The 17693-nt window shown below is 44.8% G+C and overlaps 1 protein-coding gene across 1 annotated transcript in view; it reads left to right on the forward strand.

The window, feature by feature from the left end:
* Positions 1-17693, forward strand: part of CNGA1 (cyclic nucleotide gated channel subunit alpha 1) — a 79896-nt gene that overhangs the window by 12349 nt on the left and 49854 nt on the right. Inside the window, exon 3 of the mRNA XM_063956953.1 lies at positions 11090-11152. Within this exon, the coding sequence (XP_063813023.1) occupies positions 11090-11152 (63 nt within the window). The remainder of the gene's footprint in view (positions 1-11089; positions 11153-17693) is intronic.

Genomic DNA, 17693 nt, shown 5'->3' on the forward strand with positions numbered 1-17693 from the left:
CCCACTTCAATTGGAGAATATCGTCCATCTTTTGGTCTATGACCTCTACCGGATCCTCGGTGCTATTTGTGATATACGTGCAACACTTTATGCCGTACTGTGTTGCCAATGTAACACAATATCCGCCTGTTACTGCTGTAAGATAATTAAGAACCATCCTATGCTGAACTAGTTCTGTTTTGTAAGCTTGAAGTTCTCTTCCAGTGTATCTAAACGTGTCATCATACATTTCAGTGATATTATCTAACAAATTGGCGAGTGCGGAAATGTATTTATAATTCATCACTCCCCGAGCGGTACGAGTGAAATCTAACGCTACCAGAACCTGAATCCCGGTGGATTCATGGATAAGATCAGAGGCCGGATGCTCTAACCTTTCTGACAGTTGTCTTTTAACCCGGTGCTCGTAGTGAGTGTGAGTATAAGGAGCTTGGGCACCACGGTGTATGTCCTTCATTTTGTCATGTGTAACAGTCATCACTTCAGGCAATACTTTTCCAATATAACACAATCCTTCAGAGTTTGGGGCTAGCCATTTGTACGCCTTTCTCCCGCATATGAAATATGCATCATCGGGGAGAACATAAGGGACGGAGAAGGACATGACCATGTTACAAACCTTCCAGGTGAAATCTCCTGACCCTAATTCTTCCAACTGCTTAATGCACGTATCGGTTTGTACGATATGAGCACAGTATCCTGGTGATACCTCTCCAACTCTAGTAATCCTATTTCCTAAGGTATATCGATACCGGAAAGATTTTCCTCTACTGGCTATGTGGCGTACGAGCTCTGTATCTGTAGGCATTCTATCTGCTCTGTGTGAAAAGGTCATGGTAAGGTTGCTCCATGACACTTCCCAATTTCCCGGTTTTCTGGGATTGGAGATGTTAAAACATATGAGGGACCTATCCACATGGTATTGGTGGAGCTTCAAACTAGGAGGGCTGGAGATGTTAAACCTCCGGTCCACCGGTCTCCCACCACTTAGCTCAAGTACCTCCCCTAACGTTAAAGGAAATGGTACTAGCCCTGATTTGCTGTGACCCTGAGGTACTTGAGAGCATACCCAACAATCTGTTTGGTTTAACACGTTACCCACTAAGGAGTGATAGTCACTCAATGGATGCCGGTCTATATGGATATTAAAACTAGATTGGCATTTCTTTATGCATCCATCTTCAACCAGATTATCACAGAGCCTACAGATACAATTTTCTTCAGCTAACAATCCATCACAATTTCTTCTATCGGATCGTTTTCTGATACTCGCCTTTGCTTGTTGGTTTGGTTGATCTTGGAAAACTACGCCTCCATCATCATAATCGGAACCCATTCCAGAACCTCTTTCGACCTCTATGGTACTCTCGCCGGAACAGACTGCTCTGGTCAACATCATGGTTAACATCAAAATCCGGATCACAGTCTCTTGGGGCAAGTCCATCTTTGAGGAGGAAATAGAGAAGAATGAGGAGGGGGAAAAAGAAATTTTAAGGGAGAGGGGCTGGGAAGTGGAGAAAAACAATAAAAGGGAGAAGGGAGTCGACAACTGCTTTCGGTCTTCAAGGCTCAGGTGCCGCCTCAATCCTCCTGGAACAGACACTCCAGTGATACAACCTCTACCGTCTGTTCCTTATCGCGGGACTTCTCTGGATCAGCAACCTTTTTGCAGTGGGATGAATGGACCCAAGTCTCTCTCTCAGCAACCTTCAATGCTGTGGTGCTAGTCAATAAGACCTGGTATGGTCCTTCCCATCTATCAATAAGACAACCTGAGCGTAGAAAATTTCGTATCATTACATAATCCCCAGGTTCAATGTCATGACAATTACTATCTGGTAAATCAGGAATCACCAACTTCAGATTATCATTTTGATTCCTCAACTGTTTACTCATGTTAATCAAGTACTTTACAGTTACTTCATTGTTACATTTCAAATCATCCTGAGGGTTAATCATGACATGCGGTTGTCGACCAAACAAGATTTCAAAAGGAGACAGATTAAGAGGGGACCTGGGAGTGGTTCTGATGCTATACAAAACAATGGGTAAAGCTTCTGGCCACGTCAATCCTGTCTCTGCCATTACTTTACTCAATTTATTTTTAATAGTGCTGTTCACTCTTTCGACCTTCGCACTCGCCTGTGGACGGTACGGAGTGTGCAGCTTGCTATCAATACCCATCAATTTACACATTCCTTGAAAGACATCACCTGTAAAATGGGTACCCCTATCACTTTCAATGATTCTAGGGATACCATATCTACATACAAATTCCTGCACAATTTTCTTAGCTGTAAACATAGCGGTATTTGTAGCTGCTGGAAAAGCCTCGACCCAATTCGAGAAAACATCTATACAGACAAGTACATATTTCAAATTTCGACATGGGGGTAATTGAATGAAGTCAATTTGTATTACCTGGAAAGGGCCGCCGGCAGGTGGGATATGGGATGGTTCTGTAGGTATTGCTTTTCCAATATTCTTTCTCAGACAGGTAAGGCATGACATTGCTCTTTTACTCGCATGAGAGGAGAATCCTGGGGCGCACCAGTATGCTCTTACCAATTTGCACATCCCCTCCTTGCCTAGATGAGTCAGCCCGTGAGCTGCTTCAGCCAGACATGGAAGGTATGCCCTGGGGGCCACTGGTTTACCATGTCCATCCGTCCAGAGCCCTGAGGACTCCTGGCCATATCCCTTTGCCCTCCAGACTGCTCTTTCCTGTGTGGAACACAGATTCTGCATCTCACACAACTTCTGTGTGTTGATGGTATTAAATACCATCAACTGTGTGGTGTTTGTCCATGTGGGGGTAGCAGCTGCAAGCTTTGCGGCTTCGTCTGCTCGGCTGTTACCAAGGGATACTGGGTCTTGGCTATATGTATGTGCTTTACATTTGATAACAGCCACTCTGTCGGGTTCCTGTATCGCTGTTAGAAGCCTTTTTATGTGAGCTGCATGCGCTATCGGTGTACCAGCTGCCGTCATGAAATTTCTGAGCCGCCATAGCGCTCCGAAATCATGGACTACCCCGAACGCGTATCTGGAATCGGTGTAGATATTGGCTGACTTACCCTTAGCCAATTCACATGCTCTGGTTAGGGCGACCAGTTCAGCAACCTGGGCTGAGTGAGGTGGGCCTAGCGGTTCCGCTTCTATGGTGTCTTGGTCATCTACGACTGCGTATCCAGTACACAAGTCTCCCGAGTCTGACTGTCTGTGACAACTACCGTCCGTGTAGAACGTGAGTTCTGCATCTTTCAGTGGATTGTCACTGATGTCAGGCCTTGCGGTAAAATTTTGGGTCAAATATTCCATACAATCATGTGTATCTTCCTTTGCATTAAATCCTCCTTCCCCATCACTCTCACCTTCCACCCTTTGTGTCTGACCAGGCACACCTGGGAGAAATGTTGCAGGATTTAATGCGCTGCATCTCCTTATGGTGATGTTTACGGGGGCCATTAATGCCAATTCCCATCTTGTAAACCTTGCTGATGAGACGTGTCTGGTTTGGGCAGAATTCAATAAGGCAGATACCGCATGCGGTGTATGGATTGTGAGGTTGTGGCCTAGCACGACATCTTCGCTTTTTGTCACTAGTAATGCTATCGCCGCAACGCTACGCAAGCATGTGGGGAGGGATCGCGCTACCGTGTCTAGCTGAGCGCTGTAGTATGCAATTGGCCTGCTGGCATCACCGTGTTTTTGTGTTAGTACACCTGCTGCGCACCCAGCACTTTCTGTTCCGTATAGTTCAAAGGGTTTCCCATAGTCTGGCATACCTAGTGCTGGTGCCTGCGTTAGGCACTGTTTGAGTCTCTCAAATGCTGTTTCAGATTCGTCTGTATGCGAAATCCGATCAGGTTTGTTTGAAGAGACCATTTCCTGCAAAGGTAGCGCCAATATGGAAAACCCTGGGATCCAATTACGGCAATACCCACACATTCCTAAAAACGTCCTGATCTGTTGCTGGGTTTGTGGCAGTGTCATGTCTCTAATGGCTTGGATTCTATCAGCGGTCAGGTGTCTCAGTCCTTGTGTTAGACAGTGTCCCAAATATTTTACCTTAGCTTGGCATAATTGCAACTTGTCTTTGGAAACCTTGTGACCTGTGTCTGAAAGATGAAACAGGAGCTGTTTCGTATCCTTCAGAGATGCTTCCAGTGAATCTGAACACAATAATAAATCGTCCACATACTGTATCAATACTGATCCACTGTCTGGTTGGAAAGACTGTAAACAATCATGCAAAGCCTGAGAAAATATACTTGGACTATCTATGAAACCTTGGGGTAACCGAGTCCACGTGTATTGGACTCCTCTGTATGTGAATGCAAACAAATATTGGCTGTCAGGGTGCAGAGGTACCGAAAAGAAAGCGGAGCAGAGGTCAATAACAGTGAAAAATTTGGCAGTGGGAGGAATTTGCATTAGGATGACAGCTGGATTAGGCACTACGGGGAACTGACTCTCAACTATTTTGTTAATCCCCCTTAGATCCTGCACTAGCCTGTAACCCCTCCCCCCACTCTTTTTAACAGGGAAGATGGGACTATTTGCGGTGCTGGACGTTCTTACTAGAATGCCCTGTTGTAGCAAGCGCTCTATTACGGGAAAAACTCCTAGCTCCACCTCTGGCTTCAGAGGATACTGTGGGATTTTTGGAGCTATCCTACCATCTTTTACTTGCACAACTACTGGAGCTACGTTTGCCATTAATCCAGTGTCCTGTCCATCTTTTGTCCAAAGTGACTCTGGTATCTGAGATATCATCTCTTCTACTTGGGATGGATTCCTATTTGTCATAATGGAATGTGACATTAATTTTGATGGGGAGTCTAACATGTCTCGTACTTCCTGAGCGTGATTCTCAGGAATGTCCAAGAATACACCTTCAGGAGTACAATAAATGACGCAACCCATTTTACATAGTAAGTCTCTCCCCAGGAGATTAGTTGGTGCAGATGCAGCCAGCAAAAAGGAATGCTTGGTATGCAAAGGCCCTATTGTAATCTCGGCTGGTTTGCTAACAGGGTAGTGCTGGACTACTCCTGTTACTCCCATGGCTGGAATTGTCCTACCAGTGGTTCTCATGCCCACTGTCGAATTTATCACTGACTTGGCCGCCCCTGTGTCTACAAGAAAGTTTAAAGTTTTACCAGCTACATTGATTGCAATTTCTGGTTCGTTTCCAAGACTGGCAATCAACTTAACTGGCTGCAGATTACAGGTATGGCCACACCCCTATTGGGTATGCTGACCTCCCAGAATCCCGCTGGCAGCAACTACTTGTGAGGGAGTTAGCTGGGAACTACCAGAGGCATGCCAATCTCTGTTCGGGGGATATCTTTTTGTTTCCCCTGTATGTGGCTCAAAACTCCGCCTCTGTGGACCCTGCTCCCAATGTCGTGTGTTGTGTTGTTGTCTAGGGGGTTTAAAAGATCTTTGTACATTCTTTGTTCTACATTCTCGTGCAAAGTGTCCCGGTCTGTTACAAGAAAAACATGTTATTACACTTGCCTTACCCACAGGATTCGGTGGTACATACGCAGGCTGCCTTGTGGTCAGCGCCTGTATACTTACGGACATCAACTTATCACTTTGCGATTCCCTGTGCCTAGTGATGTTTCTGTCGTGATCAATAGCAGCCTCTCTCAAGCCGGACACTGACAGACCTCGCCAGCATGGTTGCGTGGTCTGAACCCTAGTCTTTAATGTTTCCTTTAAACCATCCATCAGTACAGATACTGCTACTTCTCGATGGTTTGGGTTGGTCTTAATGTCTTCTATACCAGTGTACTTTGCCATTTCTAATAGTGCCCGGTGAAAATATTCTGTTGCCGTTTCGGACTCCTTTTGCTTAATGGAAAATATTTTATTCCATTTAACAACGGCTGGGAAATACTCTTTTAGCTGTAAATTTATCCTTTTTACATTATCCTTGTTGTACACGTCTGTAAGCGGTACATCTTTATCCAATGCACAATCAGCTAAAAACTGAGTTGCATCAACATTGGAAGGTAAACAAGCTCTTAGCAGTATCTGCCAATCCTTGTTGTTGGGTTCTACAGTGTTACCTAGATCCCTGATGTATTTTTGGCTAGCAACTAAATCCTTCCTGGGGTCAGGAAATTCGGACACTATTGTTCTTAATTCCATTCTGGAAAATGGAGTGTACATGGCAATGTTCCTTATGGGAGTGGCTCCAGACACATCTGTTTTTCCATTGGGAACTGCTATTACCCTTACAGGAGCAATTCTAACAGCCTCTTCCTGTGTAGATTCTACTGCTTGTTGTGGTACAATTGTTTCAGTGTAGTGCATGGTGCCGTACTTACCCGTTGACACGACCTCACCTATCCCTCCGCTAGGGGCTTTCACTAATCTCGTGGGTGTCGCTGTGCCTACTGTGGTCTCTGCTATGGTGGCTGCAAGAGAGAGAGCTGAAATTGTTGCTGACTCGTCTTCTTGATCACACTCCTGAGGAAGGTTCAAAACAGGGTACATCTTGCACGGGTTAATACTTGCATGAGTTATTTGGTTAACATCATTAACATTTACAGGGTTACTAAGAGTTTGTGTTTTACAACCCAGTGCGTTTCTCTCCGCAATCAACTTCTCTCCTGCAATGTATGGTGGAGGAGGAGCTGTGGCAATCAACTTCCTGACTGCCCCAGATCCTGCCGCCAGAGCCAAACCTCTCTGTATCTCACCTTCCTGGTGCCATAACTGTAAACAATCATGATGTTGAATTCGTCTCTTTGTTGATTTTACGAGACATATCCTCCTCCTTAAATTTTGTAACACTTCTGGACTAAAGCTACCTATTCTTGGGAACTTGTCCCTGTCTTGTACAGTCATTCTCTCCCATTCATCACATAAAGATTCGGTGTGAATTCCATATTTTTCACACATTACATATCGTGCCGACCCAACTGGTCGGTTCACAGAATCAACCTGAACCAGGGTTGATCGCCCCCTACCTGAACAAATGGCCCCCATAATCTGCAGGCGTTGCTTATTCCTCCTTGAATATCAAGGCTTTCAGCGAACCCTTACAAACAAACCAAGATGTCCTTGGGCAGGCCGGCGGTGGTGGTTTATCAAGTACCCCACTTACTTCTCGCCCACGTTGGCCTGTGCTGCAATCACTGTAGCCAGAGCTGCTGTACCCAACCTAGGGCCCCTGTGAACCTTTAGTTTACTGGAACATATGAGGGTTACCCGCAGGACACTTACTCTTTCCAGTAAAGTTGGGGTTGTTAGATAGTTCCTGAGTGACCAGCGAACTTCCCTTCCAAAAATAAAAAATTACACAAATCACGTCAGAATGTACAGATAGCGTTTGTGACCACTTTACTCTAATGGTATTAGGTCAGATTACTAACTACTGCACACAATTACGTGCGGTCCAATCGTTCAGTACACGAGCACTACTTGTCATGTACTGAAAGATCAATGGAATCTATGTTTCCGGCTGCGATTCCTTCAGCCAGAGCTTGTATGGCCTATATGGGTTCTGCACCAACACCCCAGGCGTTGTGCCACTGGACTTTTATAGCGGACCTTTTACCTTACGACCTCCTGGTCTTGTTCCTTATGACCTCCTGGTCTTGTTATGGTCCGCTATACTCTAATGCTCAAATATTATTTAACCAGGGATGCCTCCCTGGCCACCGTATATGTCACTTACACGTATGTCCCTTGACGAGTACCCGGCTTTCCTTTTGGTTCCACCTTAAAGTTATATAAACTTTTGTATACAAAACACACTCACTCAACACATGTACACTTTTGTTTCTATATCTATTTCTGCGCAGAAATTGTCTTTAGGCCAAAAGTGTTACCAATTAGGAGCAGGATCTGTTAAACTAAATTTCAGATTTTCCAAAAATAGATTTGTGTTATTTACCGCTTCGCGTTATCTACCGCTGTGCGTTAATTATCGCCTTTGCGTTACTTCACTTTATCACAACTTGAGCTACGTGGGCGTAACCGGACGCTACGTTGCGTAATGAACGCTGCGTGCGTCTGCCTTTTGGATTGCGTACGCTAGTCTTTGTTAGCGACACGTGTATGCAATGCAAAGGATCCACCGTAACACAATATATTTTTATCAATGTAAATGATCCTTGATCATCTACCGCAATCCACACTGACTGCCTTGTATCTCAGACAAACCGTGTGTTTGTTCTATACTTTAACTATCACCTCTACTATTAAATAACAGCAAATCTCTTTTTAGCACTTTCTATCAACTATAAAATTTGGCAAACAGGAATAGTGATATACGAAAATGAAACAGAAAATGCAGATATATGTATGCGTGCGTGTATACGCAAGACAGAAGAAAAATAAACAGTTTTAAAAAGACACAAGCGTTTTGTTCTTACTTCCGGTTACCGGGTTCCTTCAGCACTCTTTATCTAAGCGAAGCAGACGCTTATCCCGCCAGCACTGTGAGACAACCTCCCACCCTTTGCTGGGGGATAATGTCTGCTGATCTACCTAGTGCAGATGTGAGAAGTATAGGACGAGCCCGCAATTGACAATGCTAAATTCCTTTGCCTTATAACAACCCTTTATGAAGCTAAGAACACTGTACGCTGTTTACTTAAGAAGTACCGTAATGGTACGCTAGTTGCGTAACGATCGCTCAGCCGTAGGCGAGACGCTCAAGCGTCACGTTCGCTCACGGCCCAGCGATCACAGGACACGTTATTGGTTATGTCTAGGGGAATGATTCGCTGTAGCGTAGCATACGCTCGAGACCACGAGGAGGTCACCAGCGATGCAGACGCTTACAACACTATACCTTTATGATAAAACCTTATACCAATGAAATACACTGAATACCTTAATGTGAGTACAGCGTGTAAGTGCAACCTTGTGTAACCTGACTAACTACAAAGCTGCTTGAGCGTCACCGACGCTCAAGTGAACACTTAACACTATAGGAAATACACAGATGCTGGTTTAGGTTCCAAAGCCTATTAACTGTATTATATCTAATATACTTGTAAAAAGGGGATAACAGTACAAATGATACACTACAATATAACAGAGACTTCCTAACCACAGAACTAAACAATAAATACAAAAAGACAATACTACACTGACCTAAATGCAATACAATACAATACTATCTAATACAATACAATACTAGCCTAGTCTAGGGGAGATATGAGAGAACAGAACAGAGAGAGAGAGAGAGAGAGAGAGAGAGAGAGAGAGAGAGATGAGATGAGAGAAATTGGCTCACAGAAAGACAATGATAACGGAGAGAAACTTACGCACAAAGGGTATGATCGCCTGCGCCTCGATATCCAGCTCCCGGCTATCAGCAGATAACCGTTGATGAGAGAGTGAGAGCTGGATGTGGTCGGCCTGCCTATTTATGCCCCACACACAATGCAATCTCCTGGTCCTACAATCCCATTGTCCATTGGCCGAAGGAATTCGGCCCTGCATCATAACAAAAGGTCATAGGGTGATTCATACAGGTGGGCTGTGACGATTTCCAACAGCTCAGGTGGGTGGGAAACTGGGTTTCCCGCCGCATACCTGAGTATGTGTAAATAATAGAAATGGACATAAACTTCTTATGTCCATAACTATTCGCACGAGCGATTAATACGCTCCAAACCAACACCGGAATATTGCTAATTAAATACTCTTCCGATGGGTACCAAACACTGCTGTATGATTCCTGTTAGACCCTTTGTACGATATAAAGAGGGATTCCTCAGCTCTGGGACATTGTATTTTAACCAAACTTTCAGAATCTATCAAAGGGACCATGATCTATAAACTACATTAATTGTGAACATTTGTAACGAATGAGTCGCACGCTACGACTACATAAACTCTACCGTAAATACGCATACCGCGCCTGCGAGTGCACGTTATTGCGGGTATGCGAATCCACGGGAGAGCGCATGCACGCGCAGCGCGGACCAGTGTGCGGTGCAAATATGGCAACGTGCATTGAGACATTTTTCTGACTTTGACAGTTATTACAAGAGTATACATATATGCTGTATGTATATTCATGTAACTTGTGTATTTGTGGATTAATTTATTGATGTTAGTAGCGAGAAGGCTAAAGGGGCGTACATACGGGGAGATGTGTGCTGAGCGATCTATCACAGAACGCTCAGCACACATCTTTCCCCCCGCTCAGTACTCAGCGCGATGTGTGCTAAGCGAGGGGGTGATGGGAGGCGCTCACTTCACAGCACAGTGAAGTGAGCGATGTACTAGATTGTGCCTGCATGCAGGCCAATCTAGTACCGGCGATAGTGAAGTGCATCACTATGGGGCATACACACGGAGAGATCCGTGCTTAATTTCTAAGCAATCTAGTCAGATTGCTTAGAAATTAAGCACGGATCTCTCTGTGTGTACCCCCCTTAAGTTCCTGAGTGAGATGTATCATTTTATCCCAGGTTACCAGGGTATCTATAGTGCTCTTCAAAGTACTGTTGTTATTTGGTCTCTCATGCCTGTGTATCCAGACGAGATCCTCCATGAGAAATGATTACTCAAGTTTTTGCAAGCTCTACCCATGGTATTTGTGGGTAAGGTGCAAATACACCCATTACACGTGTAAGAAACATTACTAATTGTCAGTTTTCCAGCTTTGGGTTCCACAGACCGCCACCTAGCTTAGATATGAATATACAGTTTCTTGTATTCATTACTAAGTAAAGTGCTGCATTATATTATTACTCTGTAATCCTGTTGAATTCTAATGAAAACAAATCATTTGCAGATTGGGAACACTGGAGCGATGTCGTGACAATATGCCATTTCGTAATGAAACAGCATATCGCTCAGTGTGTACGGGGGATTGCACGCTCCCGCAGTCACTAGGGATGGATGCCTGGTTTGATGTACTGCACATCAAACCAGGCGATATTGCTAGCATCCTGCAATATGCTAATGAAGGATAGAACATGATCATTCCATCCTTTATTGAAATTGTTCCAGTGTGTACACAATCTGGGCTGATGGGCATTTGTTAGTGCTTAACACCCTTTATGCTCCGAGTAAGTAATTATTTTATTCTTATAATTATTAGGGAGCACCATCTTCCTGGCACAACTGCGGGCTGTAACATAAACAACAGTAACAACAAGGATGAGTAAGTATATCATTATAATACTATTTTATATATATATATATATATATATATATGTGTGTGTATATATATATATATATATATATATGGTGGGGGGGGGGATGAGGTATTTCAAGCGACCAAGGTGTCTAATCAATGATGAAGAAAAACAGGTACTATAAAATAGTTGAATTTAATATTAGGAGTACAAAGCACTAAAAAAGAGTAACATGCAAAAAAAATGGAATTAAAATGTAGCTAAGTCGGTACAAAAAAGAAGTAAAAAGGGAAGGGGATTTAGGCTAAAAAATATCAAGGGCACACGTATCAGAATTCATAAGAATACATAAAAAACACAAAAAAAAATTTTTTAAATACAAAATGCATAGGATAAAACACAGGAAAAGGTGAGGAGAGGTAGCTTATCTTTTAAGAGTATGAGATGAAATCAGAATGTCACCCTCATCTCATACTCTTAAAAGATAAGCTACCTCTCCTCACCTTTTCCTGTGTTTTATCCTATGCATTTTGTATTTAAAAAAATTTACGTGTGCCCTTGATATTTTTTAGCCTAAACCCCCTTCCCTTTTTACTTCTTTTTTGTACCGACTTAGCTACATTTTAATTCCATTTTTTTTGCATGTTACTCTTTTTTAGTAGTTTTTTAGTGCTTTGTACTCCTAATATTAAATTCTACTATTTTATAGTACCTGTTTTTCTTCATCATTGATTAGACACCTTGGTCGCTTGAAATACCTCATATCCCCCCCACCATTTTTAGAAACCAGTAGGCATATATACCAGTGCTTACAATTTTTTGAGGTGCCTGAGCTGACGCCCTAAACTGCATAAGGGAGTGTCCATCAGGTGTTGTTCTGCTATTTACTACAGAACATATATATATTTTTTCCTCTACTGTTGTTTATAAACCTTAGATACTGTATCTGTGGCGCTGCCAGCTTCTTTTTGCACATATATATATATATATATATAGTAACATATACATAGTAACATAGTAATTGAGGTTGAAAAGAGGCAAATTGCCCATCGTTTTCAACCTGTATTAAGTTGTGATGATTCCACATACCCGCTAAATAATGTTTTATGACTAGTTAACTACTATAACTCATATAACCCCCGGATTAACCATGTTGATATTTTAAATATTATAACCTTGGATATCATTTTCATTCAGAAATGTATCCATTCCTTTTTTAAATCCATTTACAGAGTCCGCCATTACCACCTTCCCTGGCAGGAAATTCCACATCCTAATTGCCCTAACAGTGAAGAACCCTTTCCTCCGTCGCGTTCTGAACTTTCTCTCCTCCAGCCGAAGCGAGTGCCCACGTGTCCTAAACTGTGTTCTTTTAATAAATAATTCCTCTGATAACTCTTTGTGATGTCCCTTTACATATTTGAAGATATTAATAATATCTCCTCTTAGACGCCTCTTTTCTAGTGTATACATATTCAACCTAGTAAGCCTTTCCTCATAAACCAGCCCCTCTAGGCCTTTAATCAATTTAGTAGCTCGCCTTTGAACCCTTTTGAGTTCACCGATATCTTTTTTATACAGAGGTGCCCAAAACTGAACACAATATTCCAGGTGCGGACGTACCAATGCTTTAGACAGCAGCAGGATTACATCCGAGTCCCTTGACTCAATTCCCCGTTATCTCTGACGTCCTAGTGGATGCTGGGAACTCCGTAAGGACCATGGGGAATAGCGGCTCCGCAGGAGACTGGGCACATCTAAAGAAAGCTTTAGGATCACCTGGTGTGCACTGGCTCCTCCCCCTATGACCCTCCTCCAAGCCTCAGTTAGATTTCTGTGCCCGACGAGAAGGGTGCACACTAGGGGCTCTCCTGAGCTCTTTGTGAAAGTTTTAGTTTAGGTTTATTATTTTCAGTGAGACCTGCTGGCAACAGGCTCACTGCATCGAGGGACTAAGGGGAGAAGAAGCGAACTCACCTGCGTGCAGAGTGGATTGGGCTTCTTAGGCTACTGGACATTAGCTCCAGAGGGACGATCACAGGTTCAGCCTGGATGGGTCACCGGAGCCGCGCCGCCGTCCCCCTTACAGAGCCAGAAGAGCGAAGAGGTCCGGAAAAATCGGCGGCAGAAGACGATCCTGTCTTCAGATAAGGTAGCGCACAGCACCGCAGCTGTGCGCCATTGCTCTCAGCACACTTCACACTCCGGTCACTGAGGGTGCAGGGCGCTGGGGGGGGCAGCGCCCTGAGACGCAATAAATCGATAAAAAACCTTATATGGCTAAAATAAATGCATCACATATAACTCCTGGGCTATATGGATGCATTTAACCCCTGCCATAACATACAGAAAAAGGATGATAAGGACGCCGAGAAAGGGGCGGAGCCTATCTCCTCAGCACACTGGCGCCATTTTCCCTCACAGCTCAGTTGGAGGGAAGCTCCCTGGCTCTCCCCTGCAGTCAAACTACACTACAGAAAGGGGTTAAAAAAGAGAGGGGGGCACAAATTAGGCGCAGTATATAACAATACAGCAGCTATAAAGGGAAAAACACTTATATAAGGTTATCCCTGTATATATATAGCGCTCTGGTGTGTGCTGGCAAGCTCTCCCTCTGTCTCCCCAAAGGGCTAGTGGGGTCCTGTCCTCTATCAGAGCATTCCCTGTGTGTGTGCTGTGTGTCGGTACGTTGGTGTCGACATGTATGAGGAGAAAAATGATAAGGAGACGGAGTAGAGTGTCTGAAATTGTGTTGTCACCCCCTAGGGGGTCGACACCTGAGTGGATGTACTGTTGAAATTGCGTGACAGTGTCAGCTTTGTATAAAAGACAGTGGTTGACATGAGACAGCCGGCTACTCAGCTTGTGCATGTCCAGACGTCTCATACAGGGGCCCTAAAGCGCCCGTTACCTCAGATACAGACGCCGACAGGGGTACTGACTCCTGTGTCGACGGTGAAGAGACAACCGTGATTTCCAATAGGGCCACACATTGCATGATTGAGGCAATGGAAAAAGTTTACACCTTTCTGATAATATGAATACCACCAAAAAAAGGGGTATTATGTTTGGTGAGGAAAAACTTCCTGTAGTTTTCCTGAATCTGAGAAATAAAATGAGGTGTGTGATGATGCGTGGGTTTCCCCCCGATAACAATTGATATTTTCTAAAAAGTTATTGGCAGTATTCCTTTTCCCGCCAGAGGTTAGGGTGCGTTGGGAAACACCCCCTAGGGTGGATAAAGCGCTCACACGCTTGTAAAAACAAGGGCTCTACCCTCTCCTGAGATGGCCGCCCTTAAGGATCCTGCTGATAGAAAGCAGGAGCGTATCCTAAAATGTATTTACACACATACTGGTGTTATACTGCGACCAGCAATCGCCTCAGCCTGGATGTGCAGTGCTGGGTTGGCGTGGTCGGATTCCCTGACTGGAAATATGATATCCTAGATAAGGACAGTATAGTATTGCCTATAGAGCAATTAAAAGATGCATTTCTATGTATGCAGGATGCACAGCGGAATATTTGCCGACTGGCATCAAGTATAAGTGCGTTGTCCAATTATTCCAGTAAAGTGGTCAGGTGATGCGGATTCCAAACGGCATTTGGAAGTATTGCCTTAAAAGAGGGGATGTACCCCAGGTCACCTCTCAAAATAAGACGCCGTATTATCAGGCGCAGTCCTGGTTGGCAAGCGGACAAAAGGGTTCCTCTTTTCTGCTCGTGACAGAGGGAGAGGAAAATGGCTGCAGAGATCAGCCAGTTCCAAGGAACAGAAACCCTTTTCCGCCGCTGCCAAGCCCTCAGTATGACGCTAGGGCTTTACAAATTCAGGCACGGTGGGGTCCCGTTCTCAATGAATTTCAGTGCGCAGTGGGCTCACTCGCAAGTAGACCCCTGGATCCTTCAGATAATATTTCAGGGGTACAAATTGGAATTCGAGACGTATTCCCCTCGCCGTTTCCAAAAGTCTGTTTTACCGACGTCTCCCGCTGACAGGGAGGCAGTTTTGGAAGCCATTCACAAGCTGTATTCCCAGCAGGTGATAATCAAGGTACCCCTCCTGCAACAGGGAACGGGGTATTATTCTACACTATTGTGGTACCGAAGCCAGACGGCTCGGTGAGACCGATTTTAAAATCTAAAATCTAAAATCTTTGAACACTTGCATACAGAGGTTCAAATTCAAAATTGAGTCACTCAGAGCAGTGATTGCAAACCTGGAAGAAGGGGACTACATGATGTCTCGGGACATCAAGAAGGCTTACCTTCATGTCAAAATTTACCCTTCTCACCAAGGGTATTTCAGGTTATGGTACAGAACTGTATCAGTTCGGACGCTGCCGTAGGGATGGTCCACGGCACCCCGGGTCTTTACTGAAGTAATGACCGAAATGATGATATTCCTTCGAAGGAAGGGAATTTTAGTTATCCTTTACTTGGACGATTCCCTGATAAGGGTAAGATCCAGGGAACAGTTGGAGATCGGTGTAGCACTATATCAGGTATTCCAAAAATCGCAGCTGGTTCCGACGACTTGTCTTCTGTTCCTAGGGATGATTCTGGACATAGTCCATAAAGAAGGTGCTTCTCCCGGAGGAGAAAGCCAGGGAGTTATCCGAGCTAGTCAGGAACCTCCTAAAACCGAACCAAGTCTCAGTGCATCAATGCACAAGGGTTCTGGGTAAAAAAAAAAAAAAAAAAAAGGGTGGCTTCCTACGAAGCAATCCCATTCGGCAGATTCCACGCACAGTGGAACCTTCTGGACAAATGGTCCGGGTCGCATCTTCAGATGCTTCTGCGGATAACCCTGTCACCAGGGACAAGGGTATCCCTCCTGTGGTGGTTGCAGAGTGCTCATCTTCTAGAGGGCCGCAGATTCGGCATTCGGGACTGGGTCCTGGTGGCCACGGATGCCAGCCTGCGAGGCTGGGGAGCAGTCACACAGGGAAGGAATTTCCAGGGCTTATGGTCAAGCCTGGAGACATCTCTTCATAAAAACATTCTGGAACTAAGGGCCATTTACAATGCCCTAAGTCAAGCGAAACCCCTGCTTCAGGGTCAGGCGGTTTTGATCCAATCGGACAACATCCCGTCAGTCGCCCACGTAAACAGACAGGGCGGCACGAGAAGCAGGAGGGCAATGGCAGAAGCTGCAAGGATTTTCGCTGGGCGGAAAATCATGTGATAGCACTGTCAGCAGTGTTCATTCCGGGAGTGGACAACTGGGAAGCAGACTTCCTCAGCAGACACGACCTTCACCCGGGAGAGTGGGGACTTCACCCAGAAGTCTTCCACCTGATTGTAAACCGTTGGGAAAAACAAAAGGTGGACATAATGGCGTCCCGTCTAAACAAAAAACTAGACAGATATTGCGCCAGGTCAAGGGACCCTCAGGCAATAGCGGTGGACGCTCTGGTAACACCGTGGGTGTACCAGTCAGTGTATGGGTTCCCTCCTCTGCCCCTCATACCAAAAGTACTGAGAATCATAAGAAGGAGAGGAGTAAGAACTATACTCGTGGTTCCGGATTGGCCAAGAAGGACTTGGTATCCGGAACTTCAAGAGATGCTCACGGACGAACCGTGGCCTCTACCTCTAAGAAAGGACCTGCTCCAGCAAGGGCCTTGTCTGTTCCAAGACTTACCGCGGCTGCGTTTGACGGCATGGCGGTTGAACGCCGGATCCTGAAGATCCCTACCCTGGTCAAGGCCAGGAAAGACGTAACCGCAAAACATTATCACCGCATTTGGCGAAAATATGTTGCGTGGGGTGAGGCCAAGAAGGCCCCTACAGAGGAATTTCAACTGGGTCGTTTCCTCCATTTCCTGCAAACAGGACTGTCTATGGGCCTAAAATTAGGGTCCATTAAGGTTCAAATTTCGGCCCTGTCGATTTTCTTCCAAAAAGAACTGGCTTCAGTGCCTGAAGTTCAGACATTTGTAAAAGGGGTACTGCATATACAGTCTCCTTTTGTGCCTCCAGTGGCACCTTGGGGATCTCAATGTTGTGTTGAGTTTTCCTAAAGTCACATTGGTTTGAACCACTCACCACTGTGGACTTAAAATATCTCACATGGAAGTGACGAGTTAGCCCTGGTTTCAGCCAGGCGGGTGTCAGAATTGGCGGCTTTATCATATAAAAGCCCTTACTTAATAGTTCATTCTGAAAGGACAGAATTGAGGACTCGTCCTCAAATTTTCTACCTAAGGTGGTTTCTGCATTTCACATGAACCAACCTATTGTGGTACCTGCGGCTACTAAGGACTTGGAGGATTCCAAGTTGCTTGACGTGGTCAGGACCCTGAAAATACATGTTTCCAGGACGGCTGGAGTCAGAAAATCTGACTCGCTGTTTATCCTGTATGCACCCAACAAACTGGGTGCTTCTGCTTCTAAGCAGACGATTGCTCGTTGGATTTGTAGTACAATTCAGCTTGCACATTCTGTGGCAGGCCTGCCACAGCCAAAAATCTTAAAATGCCCACTCCACAAGGAAGGTGGGCTCATCTTGGGCAGCTGCCCGAGGGGTCTCGGCTTTACAACTTTGCCGAGCAGTTACTTGGT

The sequence above is a fragment of the Pseudophryne corroboree genome, chromosome 1, assembly GCF_028390025.1.
Source record: "Pseudophryne corroboree isolate aPseCor3 chromosome 1, aPseCor3.hap2, whole genome shotgun sequence".
Taxonomy (NCBI): Eukaryota; Metazoa; Chordata; class Amphibia; order Anura; family Myobatrachidae; genus Pseudophryne; species Pseudophryne corroboree.